Source organism: Corvus hawaiiensis, chromosome 5 (assembly GCF_020740725.1).
Source record: "Corvus hawaiiensis isolate bCorHaw1 chromosome 5, bCorHaw1.pri.cur, whole genome shotgun sequence".
NCBI classification, from domain to species: Eukaryota; Metazoa; Chordata; class Aves; order Passeriformes; family Corvidae; genus Corvus; species Corvus hawaiiensis.
The window spans coordinates 14,866,142-14,883,664 of record NC_063217.1 but is presented as its reverse complement, the minus strand read 5'-3'; the positions used below and the strand labels follow the sequence as shown (position 1 = coordinate 14,883,664).

The following is a 17,523-nucleotide window of genomic DNA, read 5'->3' as shown; positions in this document are numbered from 1 at the left end:
AAAACCTGCTAACAGTTGCAACATAGCTTAAAAATCATTTAGAGTAGAAAGGAAGGTCTATTCTTGGTGTAGATTCTTCGAAGATGAAATTATGTAAATCATGTCCAATTTAGCTTTGTGCTTTGAAGTGGTGAGTGGAGGAAGTAATCATAGTTTGCACCCTCAACTTAGATGTGTGTCAGTATTTCTATTTTTTTACTCTGTCAAGTATATAATTCTGTAACTGTATACTACTGTTGGTAGTACTGTTGGTAGCATCACTACCAAAATGAAGTTACCATGAAGATTCTTCTCGCTTCTTGATTGTAAGGAAGATTTGGAGAGGGGCTGAGGAAAGGACACACAGTATGAAATAATGTGGATAAATTGGCATTCATTGTGTTACCTTTCAGTTCCAAGTACCACACTACAGAACGTTCTTTATGAAGTTTTACATGTTTTGTCAGTGGAATATGTTATGTAATTTCTAGTCAGGAGTGTTATACTTTATGCAATTCCAATTATTTTCTGTTAATATTAGATATGTTAATAACTAGCTGTAGTTTTACTGTATGTTAATAATTTAGCTGGACACAAATGACTTTTTTCCCAAATGATACAATAATTTTTGGTTTGATATTTAATTCCTATTTCTTGTATACTTCTTAAAAGCTATTGTTGTTGAATATATTTGTGTCTAAATTTTCCAAGTTACACTATATCTGTATAATTTTTTTTCCAGGAAATTTGAATATTACTCTTCAAGTTTGGGATGTAGGGGGACAAACGATAGGAGGCAAAATGCTGGATAAATATATTTATGGAGCTCAGGTATAGTATAAATGCTGATAATTGTATCTATAGCCATGATATAAAATTAATTGAATCTTTGTTCTTAAAATTATACATACATATATATGGCTTTTAGGTGGTTGTTTAATAAATCTCAAAAATGTTGAATGTCTGTTCAATCTAAACTTAATTGATATTAATACATTAATTTAATTTTGGTGTGTAGCTAGTTTTTTAGAGTTGACATAAAAAGCAAAGCAAGAGTGTGCATTTATATAACTGAGTAACTCTTGAGAACAGATGGTTGTTTCCAGGCTTTGTGTCTTGAGTTAAGAAAAGCAATCATAGTAAATAGTAAAGGCTGTTTGGATATCCACATGGTAGATAGAGTGGTTGCTTTCAGAACAGCTGCCTCCTGGGGGGAAAAGGTAGAAGGAGGAAATTAAGAACAATCCTACACCATTAAACTCATGCATGCAACTGGGGTTATAAGAGGGCAAACAAAAGGAGACAACGAGGTAGCTAAATATTTTTGCAGACTCCTATTCAGTGGAAATTAATTTTATCTTCAGGTTAACTAAGCAAGTTAAAGTGGATGGTAGGATTAAGAGCTAAGTATTATAACTGTATCTTGAGTCATTTTGAGATTTAGGAGGATGTATTATATATGCCAAACTTCTTAGCATGAGTAATCCTAAAAGGTACTCTGTTCCTTAATTTGTAGTTTGTAATGAGAACAATAAGCATAACATGTGCTATTAGATAATGTTATACAACACAGGAATGGCTAGTGAAAGAGACTGGGATTTATTAGTTAATTGGATAAAGACAAACTTGTCAATGTAACATTTTGTCACTTTCAAAAAAATGTCTGAATGTTTTTAGCTGTTGCATCTGTTTTATAACATATTCTTGTTTTTTAAATAAAAAATGATTTGCTGACCTGTTACAGATCTACCAAGCAATAGGAGAAAGTGGCTTCCAAGACAGAGGGAATTTGATTAATCACAAATTGTTGCCATATGCCCAAAGTAAATTTAATGAAGGAAATAAAAGGCTATTAGCTTTGTCTGTATTGAATTTGGTGATAAACTTAGGCGTTTCTTACTAAAAATACCAGGTCAAAAAGTTAATACCAGTGCCCAAAGTGGCTAAACAGTTGATATCAATAACACTAAAGTTTGATTTCTTTTTTCAGTCATTCAGGACACATTAACAAAAAGCTCCTACGTCCAATCTCTTTGTCTTTATCTTCCCCCAGTCCTCATTGTAACCTTAATTTTTTTTTAATGTACTAGTGATTTTTCTCTCCCAGTGTTGGCATGTATTGCCAACGTCTGTAAGAGGCTTCTTATAATCAGAATTGACTTCTAACACACTTTTCTATTGGCTTTGTAACAGTGCCTGTTAAGGACACATAAAACTGTCTTTATTTTCATCTATTCATGAAATGCCATGAATAGTTTGGAAAGGCACTGCTTTCAGCTTATTTCTATGCAGAAGCTTATTTCATGTTGAACATCTGCAGCTTTTTATAAGAAAAGGAAAGGCAAAGTAGAACAAGTTTATAAAGGAAAATCCTTTAAAACATGGATAAAATTTCCTGTGAATGGACAACAAAACAGCAAGAAAGTAATTGAGAAGAGATAGCATGGAGTTGGTGAGGGTAAACTGTACACAGCCAACTTGGTTGCTGTCTGTGGTTAGATGGTTAGCTCTGGAGAGGAGAGCAGTGGATGTCATTTATCATCACTTCAGCAGGGCCTTTGGTATAATCTCCCATAATATTGTTACAATATGTAGAGAAAACAGGTGGAATGAGTGGGCCATAAATTGACTGAAAATCTGAATGGACAGCTGGATTTAAAAGTCTATAGCTCAATGTCTTACTGGTACGTGATTATAAGTTTTATTTTTTAAGGGTTGGTACTGTTGTTGTGTCTTTTACTAATTTTTTAACAATGAAACAAAAAATTGTTTGTAAGTTTATGAATAGCGCCAAATTGGAGAGGAATGATCACTGTGCTGGAGGGTGGGGCTGCTACTGAGAGAGACCATGACCAGCTGAAGGAGTGGACCGACAGAAACCTTGTGAGGTTCAGGTGATGACAGATGCCAAGTCCTGCACCTGGTACAGAATAATCTTGTCCAGCTGGGAATCAGCTGGAGAGTGTGCAGTGAAGGGCCACAAAGTTGATTAATGGTCTGGAGCATCTCTCCTATGAGGAAAGGCTGAGAGAGCTGTAACTGTTCAACCTGGAGAATAGAGGGCTAATCAATATATATACATCCATGCAGGAAGGATGCAAGGAAGACTTTTTTCTGTAATGTCTATTGACAGGACCAGAGCAATGGGCACAAACTGAAACAGAGGGGATTCCTTCTGAACATCCAGAAGCACGTTTTCTACTGTGAGGGTGACTGAGAACTAGCCCAAGTTGACCAGAGGGGTTGTAGAGTCTCCATCCTCAGAGATACTTGAAAGCTGTCTGGACATGGTCACTGCTTGAACAGGAGCGTTGAACCAAATGACTTCTAGAGGTCCTTTCCAGCCTCAGTCATTCTGTGAAATGGCTTTGGAGGAAAAAGGTTTTGGATGGGTGTTTTATTGGGGTAAAAACCAGTTGAATCTGAGTTTGCAATGCACCCTTGCAACAGTAAAAGCTAATTGAATACTGAGCTGTGTTAGTAAGAATGAAGTAGTCAAATCAAAGAAAGTGAATATCATGCTGTCTGACATTTTTGAGGCTACGTTTGGAGTACTGTGTTCAGTACTCCAAAATTCAGTCTGTGTTCAGTACTCCAAATTCAGTTTAGGGTTCCCCAGTGCAAGAAAGCCTTTAAAATATTGAAATAATTCGGGTGAAGGTTGCTACAAAGAAAGTGTATGTGGCTATGATGTGTAGCACTTAGCATATGTGGTGCAGCTGGGATTTTAAACATCTGGTTTATAAAGTACACAAGCTTACAGATAAAGCAGATGATTTGGATCTGTTGCAGAAATTGTGTTCATCTGTGTATTCTTTAAATCTAAATAATTCAAACTACATGGGTGGAATTGTTTGTAACATACCTACAGTATGCATTGTGCCTTTATTCAGTATTTGCAGATGCCCATAACCTTGTTTAGATTTCTGTCTATTCAATCATTGTGAGATTCAGAAATCATAAGTGGCTGAATTCTTGTTTTTGTGCTCAGAAATCTATGTGTATGGTAGGCCTACTTCTAAAATCCTATGGCCAGCTGGAGATAGAAGTTTCGAGAATCTACAGCAATTGAAAAGATTATGGTCCACAGTTCACCTGATCTTGGTTGAAATTTGATCAGGATATCAAGAAGAGTAAGTGGAGCATCCGTCTATACTTCACTGCAAAAATTTGCCACTGGAGGTTTCCTTCTCCCTAATGAGAGCTGAATCAATTCTCTAGGATAGATCTTTTTGTTGGGTTATTGCTAAGATGCCATATTTTGATTGAGATTCCCTATTTCTTGTGCCATGTTTAAAAGTAAGAATGGCAGATTTGAGCATGAGAACTTGCATAATTTGCTTGCATGGTTGCAGTTGGAGAAATTGCAATTCACTTGCTGTTGTGAAGCAGTTGCTTTCCCCCTGCCCATTTTTTCTCTGATGTTGATTATTTAGAACAATGTAATTGCTGCATCCCATCTCGGTAGCTGAATTTCAGTCATGGGGCAGAAGAACTCTGCAAGCTGTGGGGAAAAAAGAGCTCTTTGTTCTTTATAAATAAAAGGTGTTAATAATCAACACTGACTGAAAGCTCTTTAAAACTACCACATTTATCTCAGAATTGAGAGATGCTGAGAGTAATTGTGTAGTCCGTTGCCACAGCTGTACTGATAGACAGTAAATCATTCAATTATGGCAACTTAATCACATGTATCTATCTGAGTGACTATGTCCTCAGTATCAGCAAAGACAGCAGTGGTTAAATATATGTGGACTGTAAGCTGCTTTCATTTGCAAAAAACTGTTTTCATCTGCACATTTCTGCAACAATTAAGTTGCTCTTTACTAAATTAATATTCTGTGACTAGAAAAAATACTCTAGAATTTTGGCCTGACTTATATTATTAATGAAAACTTGAAAGTTAATTTAGTTTCTTGATGCAAAAGTCAGTCATAAGAAGAGGGTAGCTGAGGATAAATAAAGAAGAAAACGTAAGTTTTTAATTATTGTTTTCTCTAGCTTCCTTTTATTGTGACAAGTCTTGACACAAACTTGACATAAACGCCTCTTAAATTTTGATTATCAGTATGAATATATTGCCTGGTTACAACATTTCCATATTAGCAGTTCAGTTTTGAAATAACACTGCTGCTGTTTGCGTGGTAAATCTTTCAGAACCACTCCCATATCTTACCTGTAATTGCTGCCCCTACCCACATATTTAGTTTAAATTATCTTTAAAATCTGGCATATGCTACATCATAAATTGGCTTGTTAATAGGAGTACTGAAGACTCTACCTTCTCCAGGGAGCAGCAAATAATTTCTGCAATATTCTCAGTTTCCAGTGACCTATTTTTGAAAATGCTCTATAATTCCAAAACAAAAAGCACTCACATATGCTCTAATGTAGGCAAAATGTCTCTCTCTTACTAGAGTGCAATTATGCAAGCAGGGACTATTTGCCACGTTGCTGGAGACTAGAGAATCAGTATGCTGTTCTTGGCATGTTGTCTACCATGTGTTTCAAACCTTTTTCATGGCAGGGAAATACACTACTTTTGTGTAAAAGTGCCAGTGTTAATTTTCCTCCTTAGTTCCTCACACATAATAGGGAAACAACAGCTTTTATGCTATTTGGTCTGTACTCCATATACTGTAAGTTTGTGGAAAATATGATGTATTTTTTTGAAAGCAATTATGGGATTTCTCTGTTAAACAAAATAAAGGTAAAATAAATTTTAGCCATGGGGTTACAACCAGTCCTTCATTAATTATCTATGTCATAATAAGTTGCTTGTAGAGTGCTGTTGTGGTGAAAATCTAAGCAGAAAGTGTTCTTTATGACCTGGATGCCATGCTACCTTTTTTGCATCTCTATGATGTTATACCTGCCATCTTTGTTTCTTAAGTGTGGCAAATATTGAAAAGACTGAAAAAATGGTTAATGGAAGAATGTGCTTTAGAAGCAGTGTTTTAGATCACAAAGAAAGGGACGAAAAGGAAGTTAGGTCAGCTTTAGTTGCAAACTTCGTTAAATGATTTCTTCCATGGTGAATCCACTGTGAATACCCTTTCATCCAAAGGGGTAGGTAGGCTACAGTTGTCTAGAGGACATGAAGCAGAGTACATTTTGATGAAGAATTAGTTAGAAAGAGTTGGCTAACCTTAAATGCTCACACTTTCTTATTTTTTTTTCATCTAACTTTGATTAGTGCTGAAGATGGTTTAGATAGTCTGCTCTTCTGCAAGCTGGTGAGAGAACTCAGCAGCTGGTGAAAGAAGCATTGCTGTGTGCTCTTTCTCATTTACAACTTTCAGCATTATGGCTGGCTTTTTTTTTTTAACCTGTACCATACCTATCCTTTAGATTGAGTTTCCTCTTTTCCACTGAGCATTTAGTAACACAAATACGACCTTGTTAGAGCAGAACTTAGATTGTGAAAGACAGTTACATATATGCCCAGACATTTGGGTAGTTATAAAAATAGGAGAAATTAACTGAGATTAACTTAGAGATGCAAGATATTAAGGAATAAATTGTACCAAAGTTGGAAGAGTGAAGTGGATGTTTAATATTAGATTTGATTGGTAAAGAAGGAAAGATAGCAAGGGAAAAGTGGGGTGTCATAATTCTTAATTTCCTTGAAGGAACTGATGAAAGCTGTTCCTCAGAAATTAATAGCAACTATGTAAGTATAAGGAAAAAAACTCAAGTTTGCCAAGGAGTTGTTAACATTGGAAGAAAAGAGATAGATTGGTATTGCTGTCATAGGAAAGTAGGAGTTGGAGGAATCTCAATAGGATCTGTTGCCTTCCTTCAAAGCTATCCATGTGTAATGACTTCCAGCAACCTTCAAAAATTTCCAGGTTGGTAACTGTAATAGGTGGTGTATTTCAGAGCTTTGCTATTCTTACAGTCTCCATAGGGATCTTTTTGTTTTGTTTGTTTGCTTGTTTTTAGTGTGTATCCTTGCTATAATCGTCTTGCATTGAGTTAAACCTGTTGCTACATGTTGTATTGATCACAGATTCCTAAGAAAGTTCAGGGTGGAATGATGTTAGGAGGTGAGTAGTAAAACACTCTCTAAGTAGGGTCAACTGAGAAAAGGAACTAGGCTGCTCAAGGATTTATTGAGTTCCTTCTTGTAAACCTCTAAGGATGGAGACTGAGAACCTCTTTGGTCAACCTGCTTTATTTTCCTCATGGTGAAAAAGCTTTTCATTAGATATTATTTGAATTTCTCTTATTTCAGCTTATACCCATTGAGTTTTATCCTGCCATGCACTACTGTGAAGAGCCTGGCTCATGGGAATGGGAAGGTTGCTTTTAGGTCCTCCCAGGGCTGCTTCCTCTCCATGCTGAAGAATTCGGGTTTGTTCATCTTTTCCTCATAAAACAAGTGCTCCAGCCTCTGCAGAGCAATCATCATCACTGTCTGCTTTGAGTATTTGTCACCTGTAGCTTGGCCCAAAACCTCTGAAATATATGGGACTCCTTTTTTGACTTCTGACCATGTCTTTAGGTTCTCTTTTGAAAGTTTAAAGCTCACCAATATTTCTTATTTATCTTCTACAATACTGAAGGAATGGAATCCGACCTTTATCACTGAAAGGCAGCAGAAACATGACAGACAGTTTGCAAAAATGTAAAATTGAACTGCCTTTTTTTTTTTTTTCCTGAACAAGGGAACAATGAAACTGCAACTAATACAAGTTAAAATAAAAGTCCTTCTCCAGTGTAATTATCTTCCTATTAGTGTGAAATGCTATTTTGGGTTTTTCATAAAGCATATGCAGTTCGTAATATTTCTGATCTAACCAGTTGTGCTCTTCACTGTGTTGCCATTTTTTTCTACCATTGTAGTTTAGTTAACGTGAATTTGGAACACATGAAATGCAGGACAAATGCTGTAATAACGTGTATACTATAGAAATTTATAATTCCTTTAACTGACCCTCAAATGATAGGCTGCCATTATTGTTAATGCTCTATTTTATGATAATAATAATTTAGATTCATGCAAATCTTACCATGTTAAATCCTTTTACAATCTGTAACATTTTAAACATGTCTTTTTATTTAGGGTATTCTCTTGGTTTATGATATTACCAATGGCCAGAGTTTTGAAAATTTGGAAGACTGGTATAATGTGGTAAAAAAAGTGAATGAAGAATCAGAAACACAGCCACTTGTGGCCTTGGTTGGAAATAAAAGTAAGTTACTCATATTTACATATTAATTGAAATACTCTGGATGTGGTTTGCTATTAAAGAAACGACATAAGGTATATATATTTAGCAAATGCAGCTAAATACTATCTTGTGTATTTTTGCAGCATACAGATGACATATTTGGGTATACTTCAGGATTCTGGCTCTGCACAGATGGGTTATAGGACTTGCTGCATCATACTTTGCCTAGCCTGCAGCCTCTCTCCCTGTGCTCTCTCCCTCTCTCCCTTGCTTGGAGAGCAGCACACAGGAGTAGAGAGCAAGGTCACTCTCCCGTGTTTGAATTTGATAGGGCCCCAGGATATACCTATGGCATGCATCCGGAATGGAGAACTGGGAAGCATTCCTGGATGTAGTAAAAGGTATATTTCGTGATTCTGTGTGTTAAGAGACTGCCGGATTAACTACTGGTAAATGTTTAAAAAACTACACAATGCACTAGGCCTAATACTTAGGAGTTGCTTATCAGACTTTTTTTTATGTTACCTTGTTAACAATCCAGTTTAAACCCAGAAGAGCAAAGAAAATTAAGTCTCTGTATAAACCGGAAAGAACTTTGAAGGTTCAAAATACACTCAAAAATGAGATTAAAACCAAACGAGGTTAGATGTTGGTGCCAAAAATTTGATATATTTTATTTAATAGTAAAAGAGGCAAGGAGAAGGAAAGAGAAAAGAAAGAAACAGAAGTGTGCATGGGGGAGCAGGGGGACAGGGGTTAGGTGGAAGCACATCACCCATCCGAGGGTCCCAACGATGTCTCGTTGCTCCCCTCCATCTGCTCTGCTGGTGGTGAGAGTCCCCCGTCGCTGTGGCCACTCCGCGCCACGCCGCCACACACCAAAGAGTACAGAGTCCAGTGGAATAATACACCTTTGGGCCAGGTGGGAACAGCTGGGTGCCTCTCCTGTCCCTTGCAACACTATGGGTCTGTTGCATCATCTCTGGTTCAGGGTCTGGGGACACCTTTGGGGGGGAGGGCTTTGATGGGCCATGTCACCCCCTCTGTCCTTCACGTGGATGCGGCTTTTTTCCCAAGTGAAGGGGCCCTCAGCTGGGCTCCTCTGCACAGCAGAGGATGGGCAGTCACTGTGCCTCTCACCAGAGGCTTTTCCGACACACACCCAAAGGCTCTCTCCCTTACCCTTTGGGTCTGTGTGAGCCTGGCAGCTGATAGCCCTGGGGCTGTGGTCTCTACTCCTGAGGTGTTAAGCCTGTGCTTTGTGAATGTCCCCAGCCCTGAGTTATTACTTTATCTTATCTTCATCAGTGAGCAGTCCAGGGCCTCTCAGAGCTCCATTCAGGCTGTGGTAGTCTTTTCTGCAGCTTTTGTAATACAGTTTTGAAAGTCCTTCATGTTTAAGTCATAAATTGTAATATTTCAGTCTCTAACATACCTGTATACACATCAGGTGACTTTGTGTTGTTTTGGGATTTTTTTACCCTCTCCTTTTTGTGATCACATCAGTATGATATAACAGTTTTCTCTGACCCCCAAAATATAAATAATCATCACCTAGTTAATTTCCTAGTTAGATGGATTCCCAGTTCCCCTGTTTCCAAGTAAATCTTACATCTTAATAGAAACATCCTTATTGGCATAACTGATGTCTTGATCTTGGCTCTCTTACCCCTTTTCTGCTGAAGATGATAAAAGCAACATATAAAAATTTTGGAAACAAAGTGGTAGAAGTTGATTTTTTTTTTTTTTCACTTTCCAAGTAATTTGTTTCCACATTACAGTGACCATGTCATGAGCAAACCTGAGAAAAGGACCTTATCCAGCAAGTTAGAATTGTTTAAAATCATTTGAAAACAATGTAGAGGCAACGCTTTCATTCAGAACCATTAACTGTAGTATTGCTACAGTGATGCTGTAACATTTTATGACATTAATTAGGAAAGACTAATTTCCTGTGAAGAAAACAGAGAAGGTCTTAGAGTTACAATATATATATAGCACTTCTGAAAGTATAACACAGACTGTATTGTACTCTAGCAAACCAGAGTCAATAATACAGATTCTGTTGAAATTCGAATTAAAAATATTTTTCAGTGGTTTCTATTTTGCCCCAGAATTTGACTTTCCAGCTGGAATTCTGTAAATCTTACAAAGTATTTGCAGTAAGATACACTGTAACATAGGATAAAAAATGTTCCTTTCCTGAACTGACACAATAGATGTAGAAAATGATACAGTGGTTTCCATTTTGAGGCATTTTATTTCTGTTGTTTTTCACATATACATGCCTGCAAATCTTTTATATCCAAGCATTTCCTTGGGAGCATATGGAAATAGAGTCTGGTTTCCTAGGTGAATTTTCATATAAAGGCTGACAGTGACTAGTGAAAGGGCTTTAATTTTATGAAAACAGCAGCCGAAGGAACTGTGCTTGCTGCCTTGTTTTCCTTCAGAAGCTGTGTATAAAGAAAAACAGCAAAAATATTGATTTCATGTGATGCTAAGGATGTTTGTTGATGTTGCACATGTTGAGCATGCAGGGGATACTGTTTACAGAGGGTTTTTTTTTGCTTTATTTTTATTTTAGCATGATAAAAGTTAAATTTTAGAAGTGTATTGGTTTTCTAAATTCTGTAGTAGGATAAGAATATCTAAGAAGGCTTCCACCCCAATACTAAAAAATTAGTGGCCTGTGAGAGGAAACTGTAGGCAGGTTCCTGTTGTTACATAAATAGAAAACAAGGTGTTTATATAGAAGCATGGTGTTGACTCTCACGTATTATGAAAAGATAAAACTACTGGTACTAACAAATTATTGAGGAAGAATCTGTTCAACTTCTTTACTTAGTAAGTGATAAGACACTCATATACAATGCAAGAGCAATAATAGGTTAAGAGCCAGGAAAAGCCATTTGATGAATTGATGAACTTACTTGACCTCATGCATCATTCAGGAGAAATACTCCGGTGAGTGGTTTCTGTCTCAGGATTGCACTTGGTTTTTTTGAGCTTTTGCTTTTAGGAAAATATCCAGGTAAGCTCACCGAAAGACTAGAAATGTCAATATCCACAGGCAAGTTATTCTAACACTTAGCTTTCTTTCTGATAAAAGCTTTTAAAAATTGCCAAGTATGCAGTTATTTTCATTCATAGCAACTGGAAAGCTTTGGGCCAGTATTTAGATACCTTGATAAGAATTTGGAAACTCAGCCTCTGTTTTGAAACTTTGGGCTAAAGTTAGTTCCTTAACTTGGGCTTAGGCTGTCCTTTGTCTGTTTCCTCGTACTGATACTGTCTGAAATACATGTGTGTTTCTTCCATTTTGGGGAGATATACCTGGATTCTTTCTATGAATAAAGCTATAGCTTGGAAGAAAGCAAAAATATTTTTCTACACAGTATGATATAGAAAACTGTACACTTGAATTCTATTAAAGGAAAATAATTTCCTTGGGTAATTTTATCACTGAAAGTAAATTATTTAATATATAGCAGATATGGTGCATAATTGTTTGCTACTGTTAAGTCATGCAATATTATAGATAATTAATTAGTGGTTTCTAGTATCAATTTGTAGTCATTCTGTTAAATGTTAAGTTTGTGGGGATCTCTTGAGTATTCCATAAAACTTGAAGAAATTGTTCAGTGCTGATTTAAATGAATCAGTGCTTGTTTTCACTGTTCTGGTTTATTGTACATTGCAGTAGATTAGCAGCATGAACACAGTAAGCTGCTGTGTCTGTTGAAAACATGATAATTAACTTCAGAGTGGTGTCAATATATTAAAATGTCCTATTACGATTGTAAGAGATTACGAGTTACTCATGAAACATTGGAAAGGTTATTTCTACTTAAAAAGCTCCAATCAGTTGCTGGTCTCTCATCCATCAGAGATTTATTTGAAAACAGTAGAGTGGTATGAATTGACATCTAAATTCTCGACCTTCCCACCTCTCTTTTTTATTTTGTTTTTTCTTTTTTTTTTTTTTGTTTGTTTGTTTGTTTTGTTTTGGGTTTTTTTTTTTTTTTTTTTGTTATTCAGTAGTAGCTAAAATGAAGGACTGTCATTGCCCTAATTAATTTTTATTAAATAAAAGTTAATTATTTAAATAATTTATTAAAAATAATTGGGAGAAGAAGAGCTTCAGAGATGCAGACGTCTATTGTAAAGCCAGTACTTTATTTAAGGTGGCTGGAATCCTCCTGGGTGCTTAGTTTGTTTTCATTCTTTTTTCCTTCCTGTACATTTTTTCTTTTATTTTCATAGCCTTTCCTACATGTTTGGCCAGAGAGAGTAGAAAACTGATTTGAATCAAGATCTTGCCCAGACCTGATTTCTGCACCTATGTTCAATTACCAGTTAGTTCTCTGTCTTTCCACAGGTTTTTGTCGGTGCATTTGGTGAACAACAGAAGGAATTATAAAATTTGATGTAGAACTATTTTTTCCTATTAATTATAAGTCATAAGATCTTAATAATCCTGAACTTTACAGCTGATACTGAATCTTAAACTTGACTTTCCTAGTAACTTACATTGGGTCATTTTATTCTTATTTAAAATAAAGTATATTTGAAGTGTGCTTATTTCTGTGTTGCTAATACCACTTGAGTTGCACTGCTAATTGAGGAGTAAACCTTAGTGTTAATTTTAACTTGTTTTCAAGTTTCCATGCAATAACTTAAAACTTCTGTAGCTATGTTTCTGTCAAATACTTTGATTTGTATAGCATAAATGAAACTATAGTTATCAAGTGAATAAATTGTGTTTTGTGCACTTAGCATCTTTGCTTAAATTAGTTATTGATAAAGTGCAGTGATCACAATGGATCTTCTAGTCATTAAGTGTGAATTCGAGAGGGTTTACTGTGTTTTGTATGATTGATGTGTTTTCTTCCTTTCTACCTTCACTGTTTTATGTATTTTCTTCTGCACTAATCTATAAGCAGTCTCCTCAAGTGTCATACCAGCATTTTCAGTGGATATATTGTAAACAAAAATTAACCCAGGTTGCATGGGAGCTATACTCATTTTGATTTATAGCTACCAAGATGGTCTTAGGGCGGTGGTTATCTGTAGCTTATATAGGGGGTAGGAATTATCAGGTACCGGTGTATAGTGGCTAGATGAATTATTTCTGTTCTTAGAGATATTAACCAGATCCACTCCTCAATAAAGACTAATAACTCAGATTTTTAAACAGTCTTCATGACAGATGAGGGCACAGAAGAGAATGCATCAACAGTAATTAAGAATGTTGACCGTTTGTTCGTCTTAGCCATGATTAATTGATCTTGGAGTGCTATCTCTGAACAGGAAGTGGTATGCTGTTACATTGTGAAGTTTAAAGGTTACATTTCAGTGTACCCTTTAACTTGCCTTTACATACAACATAAAATGTTTTTGCCTATCTTATCTGAGCACAGAAAGAAACATATTCCAGCCCAGATACAAATTAATGTTTGGTGTACAGTGTACTAATGTGAATCTGGCTGGTCATGGGACTTGCCCAGTCTGCTTTTAGACTCTGTTGCTGCATTATATACTTAGTCTCCCCAGTTGTACTCAGAAAATTTCTTCATTAATACTCACTTTGATATTCTGGCTTATTAAAATTCAGAGCTATGCATTCATTCTCTTATCCCTCCCAACCTCCCCCGGTTTTCTGTTCTTGCTTCCCGTGGGCTTGCCCTTTTTAGGGCCTTCACTTGTAATTATGACAAGTGTTGAGCATCTAATCCAAAGACCCCCGTTCTTTAGAGTCTTATGCCTGATTAAACTAAAGTTCCTGTATGCCTGACAGCAGGTCTGGTCACTTGAGCCTTACACATGCTCTTGGGATTGGAGGGTAAACTACTTATATGTAGAGACTCCCTTAAAAAGAAAACCTTGTCCTGTGGTACAGTCAATTTACCAACTCATTTGAATAAATGTAGAATGATACCCTGTTTCAAAGTATGTATAGAATGTTTGTCTCAACCAACTTGTAAGATTAATAGAAAATTGCAGTCTTATGGATTTGTTTGTTTCAATGGTCAGGTAACTTTATTAAAAATTACTTTTAACAACAAACTTAAATTAATGGAAGGGAAAACTACCGGCACAAATGATCTTTTATTCACCATAATATTGTATTTCCAACCCAGTGTCTCTATGTGCTCTGTATTACTTTAGCAGTGGGAGCAACGTAGAAACACACAATTTGAGTGAGAAAATTACCTTGCTTGTCTGAGAAAGCATCTGTCTTGCAAGATTTGATTCTAAATCATGCTTGGCTTAACATTAATAGTGCTGGCTACCATCCGTGCTGAAGAGATCTATTTAATTATGTCTGTTAAATTGCCATGTGGACAAGTCTACTAAACTGTGATTAGTAGAGCTTGAGCCTCAAGTACTGTTCTTTAGAAAGGATCTGAGCTCACAGAACATTATACAGAACAAAAGAGGGAACGTTTATTGCTCTTGTGTAGTATTTACCTTGCCATATTCTATTTGCTGTGAAGGGAAAACACCTGGCAGGAAAGATCACAAAGACCTGTGCATATGTATTCCATTCTGGCTCCGGTCTTCATGGGATTTGCTGTGCTAAATGTATCTGTTGCAAGGGGTTGCAAATCAGCCCATGTTTCGAGCCTTCTTCAGAATCCTTCACAAAATGATCTCTTAGGGGGGAAGGCAGTGAACACAGAAGCTGATAAGTAACCTGATTAAAGGCAAATTTTTAGACTTCTGGACTTTCTTACAGTGCTGCAGCCATTATTGAAGCATGTATACAGTATAGGTTTTGATGGTGGCTCTTAAAAACCAAGTGGCCTCTGCCAGAGTACCCATAAAAAAAAAATAAAAAGACTAGAAAGGTCCTTTCTCTCATGCTGCTGAAAAGATAATTAATAATCCTTATCAAATGCCTGTCTTAAACCCAGATAGCATTAGTTAGTAGTGAGCTTGCTTTTTCAATCTGGGGTTCATTACAGGGTTGAAGCTGAACAATATACATGACTTGCACACAGAATATATATTACTGTCATACCACTTGTCTAAGCTTGAGATTTCTTTAGCTAGACAGAGTTCTGATACACCTAAACAGGTGTAGTTCTATGAAAATTAATGAATTTGCATTTATTTGAACTGGGCCAGTTTAGGTATGTGCGAACTATTTGCAGAAGATATTTTCTCATTTGGGTTATACAGTGCTTTAACAAGAAAGTGAGAATAGTTGTGAGCTATTCCAACTAATAAGCAGTTCTTATGCTACACTTTTTTTATTTTAGTGACTATGAATAAACTGGTTTCTTCTTCCTACATGTAAAATCTTGAGGCTGCACTTGAGGTTTTTGTTTTATGCACTTAAGTTTTGCCTGCTATGACTAACCAAGAGCCACAACCAAGTTCAAGGACCTGGTAGACTGTTGTTAGTGTAGCTGGAGCTCAAACATCAGTGTGACAGAAGTGCCAGTAAATAATATATTCTCATTCCCTAACCGTTATGCTTAAATTCAGAAAAATCTGTAGAGGTGTCACCGAAAAATGCAAATAGAGGTAAACTGTTTAAATACAAAGGTTAGAACAGTATATGTATCATATTTTTATAATAATACACAAATGAAATGGTGAGAGATCTCTTACTGTTTCCATGGATTTTGTCTGTAGTTTATTTAGCAATGTAGACATACGTCCAATAAAAAAGATGCTGCATAAACTATAGTCCAGGCTGAATGTGCTTCTGTTTTTGGTTTAGGTAGAAATGTTTTTTCTGGCTGCGTCCTTCATACTTAGGTCTTCTTACAACAAATGGAAAGCCCTTAATTGTACCTAAGGGAATAGTTAATCTACAGTGGACATATGGTGGACAAAAGCTGAGTCTAGTAAATGAAAAAAATTATAAACAGAAAATGTGTGAATGTCTGCACAGTCTGAGAGTCATGGGAGATATTGTGCTGTTGGATTGGAGCTTATTTTAGGTTAATTTGCTATTCTTTTCTATTAGTATATTAATAGAAGTCAGTGGAGCATAATATACATAGTTTTAAATCCCAGTCAAATTCATGTCTGTTTTATTGGATTGAAAAAAATACTTGTTTTTAAAGCAGGACAGAGTTTCTTTTTTTTTGCCAGTGGTCCTGCTCCTATCTTTGCCACATGACATAAATGCAGTTTTGATTTCATTAGTGGAGGGAAGCTCTCTGAAATTTTTAAAAGTTACAACTTTTGATTGGGGGCAGTTAATCAGTGTTAACCCTGAGCAGCTCTTGGGCCTTATGGATTCAAGCATTATATGTGGTTGCACTGCTCCAGCAAAAGGTTAAGTATTAATGGAAAATGTTCACAGCTCTTTTACTCAAAGAAAACATGTTACTTGTAAGTTTTCTTTTGATTTTACTTTTACAGTTACGTTGAATGTCTTCATTCATTTAGCCATCCATAAAGCAAATATTGTTGCACATGCAGTGGATAATAAGTCTTTTTAGGACTACTTGTGTGGTATGTCACAGATCATTAACTGCAAGTAACCACCTGACTTGAGGGAAGTCTGGAAGCATCATTACAGTGAAGTAAGCTTTTATTTCTGTATCACTGCAGCACATTGATTTGTAGGAATGTCTCCATTAGCTACTGTGGAAATATATTCTCATATATTATTATTGAAGGAAGTTGATGAGAGAGGATAACCAAATTTCGAGTGTGAATAGGGCATTAATATTAGGATTTTGGACAAAATGGGGAAAAAGACAAGCGCTATTGTAGCATTATTTTCTATTTAAAAGCTAGATAAGTCAGTAAACTAACCTTTTTTTAAAGCTTCAGAGTTTCAGAGTCAGACTGATTAATATAGTAACAGTTGTACAGTGTTTATGTGTACTCTGCAACTTCAACTGAAATGCATGTAGTAGTTGAATATATTTAATACTCTATATGGGCAGAAAGTGTGGAAGAGAAATTTATTCCTAATCAGCAGGGAAAACTTAAGCTTTTTCTATTTATTTTAGTGAACAAAAAAAAAAAAAAACAACCTCTTATTGGAAGTAAGCAGTTATTATTCCAGTTCAATTTAGAGAATAAGGGATAGTCTGTGCTAATATGGGGAATAATCATAATGGATAACCTTCATTCTCTTAGTGGTATAGTATAAATGATGTGCATGCAGATTTACGAACAAAGAAGAAGAATTATGGGAAATGCATTGTATATATATATTTTAATTGTGTAATTGTCATGTTTATTGGAGTTTTGCAAGAGAAGTGGAAATTAATGCTACCATTTCAAGTTTAGTCCACAGTTACAGCTCCATTCCTGAGATGTTGTGGATTTATGATGCCCATTTCAGTACAGGAACATGTGTACTCTGCTAAATGTGTGGCTTTTTTGATAG

General features: G+C 36.0%; 1 protein-coding gene across 5 annotated transcripts in view; it reads left to right on the top strand.

Moving 5' to 3' along the window:
• The window catches only part of RAB28 (RAB28, member RAS oncogene family), a 61,717-nt gene that overhangs the window by 11,900 nt on the left and 32,294 nt on the right, over nucleotides 1-17,523 (top strand). For all 5 annotated transcript variants that reach the window (XR_007203705.1, XM_048304141.1, XM_048304142.1 and 2 more), the window contains exons 3-4: nucleotides 722-810; nucleotides 8,048-8,177. Coding sequence is in view for 4 of the 5 variants with exons in the window: in XM_048304141.1 (XP_048160098.1) it covers nucleotides 722-810; nucleotides 8,048-8,177 (219 nt within the window). In the remaining variant the exon portion in view is untranslated. The remainder of the gene's footprint in view (nucleotides 1-721; nucleotides 811-8,047; nucleotides 8,178-17,523) is intronic.